General features: G+C 38.3%; 1 protein-coding gene across 1 annotated transcript in view; it reads left to right on the forward strand.

Moving 5' to 3' along the window:
• The first annotated feature begins 2,126 nt into the window (after positions 1-2,126).
• LOC107693780 (zinc finger protein 239-like) overlaps positions 2,127-3,654 on the forward strand; it is a 15,861-nt gene continuing 14,333 nt past the window's right edge. Inside the window, exon 1 of the mRNA XM_016493292.1 lies at positions 2,127-2,254. Within this exon, the coding sequence (XP_016348778.1) occupies positions 2,197-2,254 (58 nt within the window). The 5' untranslated portion in view covers positions 2,127-2,196. The remainder of the gene's footprint in view (positions 2,255-3,654) is intronic.

A 3,654-nucleotide genomic window follows, 5' to 3' on the forward strand; every position in this document is an offset into this window, starting at 1 on the left:
TTCAAGTCATGTCGGATAGATCGTATTTACGAGTTGAACGCACATGAACGCCACCACAAAGTCGTTATTACGAGTGGGAAACTCTACATTTTCTTTAAGCCCCGAGTTGGGGGCCTGTCAATGAGAAACATGGCGGAATCAATGGCTGCAACGTCTGTAGTTGACGGTAAATTTTTGTTTAAATTGATAGTTTAGTTGTCCTATAAACTTAAATTGGTCTTGTTCTTGTTACGCAGCTGAAATCCAAGTAAAAAAATGCAGACCCTATTGTATTTTCTTGTAATTTATTAAAAGAAGGTACACCGCCATCTTGTGCCGACTAAACTGACTTGAACGCACCTGACGTCGTAATTACGACTTGTCAACTCGTAAGTACGAACATCCCAAGAGGACTTGAACGCAGCATTAATTACATTGTACATTGTACATCATTGTACACCGGAATTCAGTCAGCGAACACGCGCACACTCAAAACTGATGAGTTTCAGCGATGACTCATCTGAACGCCTCTGATTGGCCATTCCATTCCTAAGCTCAACAGAATTGTGTGTGATTGGTTATAATGCGCAACACTGTAAAAACGCCTCAAATAAAATACGGTGCAACATGAGCAGATCTTAATTTAATGCCGCAAACAACACTTCCTATTCATTTTTATTTTGTTAGCAACAATCGTAATAGATTTAATTTGTTTGTGCAGGGGCATTTTTGTCCAATTTAGTGGCATTTTTACCCCAACTGGCTGTGGCACACACGCTCCACCTATATCTTTACCTTTTATATTTTATCAACAACTTATTCTCTGATGATTGTATTTGCATCAGAAAAAGTAATATTGTAATTTTAGTTTTAATATCTGAAAGCCACAAAGTATTATTTTTGCCTTTTGGGATTTCTGTTTTAAATTTCTCTATAAAGCTTTTAATTGCCTAATAAACTATATTTTACCCCACACGACTGAGATTGAACGAGACGGCTGTTTGTCTACATGATTTTAGCTTGATGCGTTTTTATAGATGTTTTGTCGTTTTAAATAGAGTTTGGCGCTTTTTTGATCTGCCGTTGATCTCGCCTCGTGGCGATGACGTCATCACTAGCGCGCTAGCTCATTCAGCAGCGTCGAGTCTTCTGAGGAACCATCAAACACACTTTATACAGTATATGTTTATGCAACAATATGCGAGGTCGTTTCTGCCTCATTTTCATCGAGTACCGCACTGTTTGTGTGTTTGCTAGAACAGCAGGCAAGAAACATTCAGACCTGAGCGATTTTGTGTTTCTGTTTTCTTGTGAATGATTATTCGATGCTTGTGGTGATAATGTTGCTGTTACTGAATGTCTTGTGATCTGTGAGGGGAATGGATCTGCGATTTTATTGCTAACATTATTTCTCTTTTGAGATTTATCTTGTGGCAGAATAAATTTGTTACTTTACGTGGTTAAAATGAAGAACTGACACTGCTAAATACTTCATATTGAGCCTACATGTGCCACTTGGGACATTTTAAATCTATACAAAAGTTAAATATGAACAGATTTATAGACACTGGAAACCTTAAAATCTTTCTGTTTAAAGAGGATTTATTATCACTATCAGTTTCTGCATATAAAAGTATAACATGTAAGTAGATTACTTTATTAATCTGAATGTAGTTATTAGGAAACCAAACTATATTTAGATATTAAGTGCTTCAGTGTAGTTATTTACATGTTGTTGTTGTTAATAAAGATGGGAAATGTTAACGACAGAAAGATAGACAAAACAGAAATGCACAGAATATGTGAACTACCACATATGTGCGTGCAGTGTTACTGAATGAGCATTTTAAACTGCTGTGCATCTTTCTGTCAAGCTGTTTCTTTTAATATAGTAATATAATGACGTACAAAGAGACAACACTGTATTTGTAAGGCTCTGGTCTCTTCAAAGATAGAATTTGGAGTAAGTTTACAAAAAAGTAAACTGATTTGTTGTTGATTTTGGCTAATTGCCTTTCCACACAGAAATTCATGTTTAGTGAAGCTCCTCCCACAACAATCACATCATCAGTGAAGCTCCTCCCACTGCAATTCACCAGTAAATGCTGGAATATAGGCCTACCCATCAGTTTACAGATGATGTGCAGACGAGCATCAAAGCATCAGGAAGACCTGAAATCTGCAAAGACTGAGTTTATTAAAGAGGACAGAGAGAAGATGAGAGATCCAGAACCCTGCAGAATCAAACACACTGAAGACACTGAAGAACTAACAGGTTGGTGTTTATTCTTCATTCATTCATGATGCTGAAGAACAATCATGTTAGAAAGATTAGAGCACTTCAGCACATTTAGATAAACAGTTAAACTAAGAAATGGTACAAAATGGTCTTGAAATTTCGATCGGATTGAAGGGGGTGGTTTATTCCTTTTCTAATACGATTGAGAGTGCATGTAAACACTCGATCGGATTGAACCCCGAAACTGAAAGGTCTGCGCATGTGCAATGATGCAGAAATCGCGTAATGACGTATGACACGCGGAACGAGCGGTTCTTCCTTTTAAATAAAGTGTTGTATAAATGCGTGTCCTGTCATTATAAAACTCTCCTTTCACTCAGCAACTGTGAAGAGGAGCAGGACAACCTCCCACCAGTCCTTGTTTTGGATTCTCACCAACAGGCAACCCGTTTTGGGCGCGGGGAGGGGCATTTTTACTGCGTGATAAATTTGAGCAGCACGGCACAGCGGTTTATATGTATATTTATCCATAAATGTTCCTGTGGCTCATTGGTATAGCATTGCGTTAGCAGCGCATAAGGTCGTGGGTTCAATTCCCATGGAACACACATACTGGTAAAAAAATTTATAGCCTGAATGCACTGTAAGTCACTTTGGCTAAAAACATCTGCTAAATGCATAAATTATTAAATATTATTACAAATGGATAAATATTAATTCTGCTGTTAAAAACATATAAAGAAACAGTGTAGGAGAGTGGTTATTATGTGCAAACGGTGAGAAATTTGTGCAGTGTGCGCATGTAAAAAAAAGCTTGTGACATATAAGCGCGCACATCAACCCGATCACTTTATTTAGTGTTCATGTAAACACTACATTCAGATTCATCAATCGGAATGAATTCAGTCCGATTGAACCAAAAATTGTGCATGTAAACGTAGCCAATGAAAAGCTCTGTTCGTGTCGTCTCTATTCACTAAGAGTGCAACTCACTATTCTCTGTTTTTTATGCTATGTTATACAATTGTGTCGTTCAAATACTTCAGTACTTATTTTGCTGGATCTGTCTGCTGCTTTTGACACGGTTAACCACCAGATCCTCCTGTCAACCCTATTGGCAAAGGGCATCTCAGGAACCACACTCCAGTGGTTTGAGTCTTACCTCTCAGATAGGTCCTTCAAGGTATCTTGGAGAGGTGAGGTGTCCAAGTCGCAACATCTAGCTACTGGCATCTCAGCTTGTCTAACAGACATTTCTTGTTGGATGAAGGATCATCACCTTCAACTCAACCTTGCCAAGACAGAACAGCTTGCGGTTCCATCAAACCCATCGTTTCATCACAATTTCACCGTCCAGTTAGGCACATCAACCATAACTCCTTCAAAAACAGCCAGAAACCTTGGAGTTATGATTGATGATCAGCTGACTTTCTCAA

The sequence above is a fragment of the Sinocyclocheilus anshuiensis genome, unplaced genomic scaffold (assembly GCF_001515605.1).
Source record: "Sinocyclocheilus anshuiensis isolate Anshui unplaced genomic scaffold, SAMN03320099.WGS_v1.1 scaffold2088, whole genome shotgun sequence".
NCBI lineage: Eukaryota > Metazoa > Chordata > Actinopteri > Cypriniformes > Cyprinidae > Sinocyclocheilus > Sinocyclocheilus anshuiensis.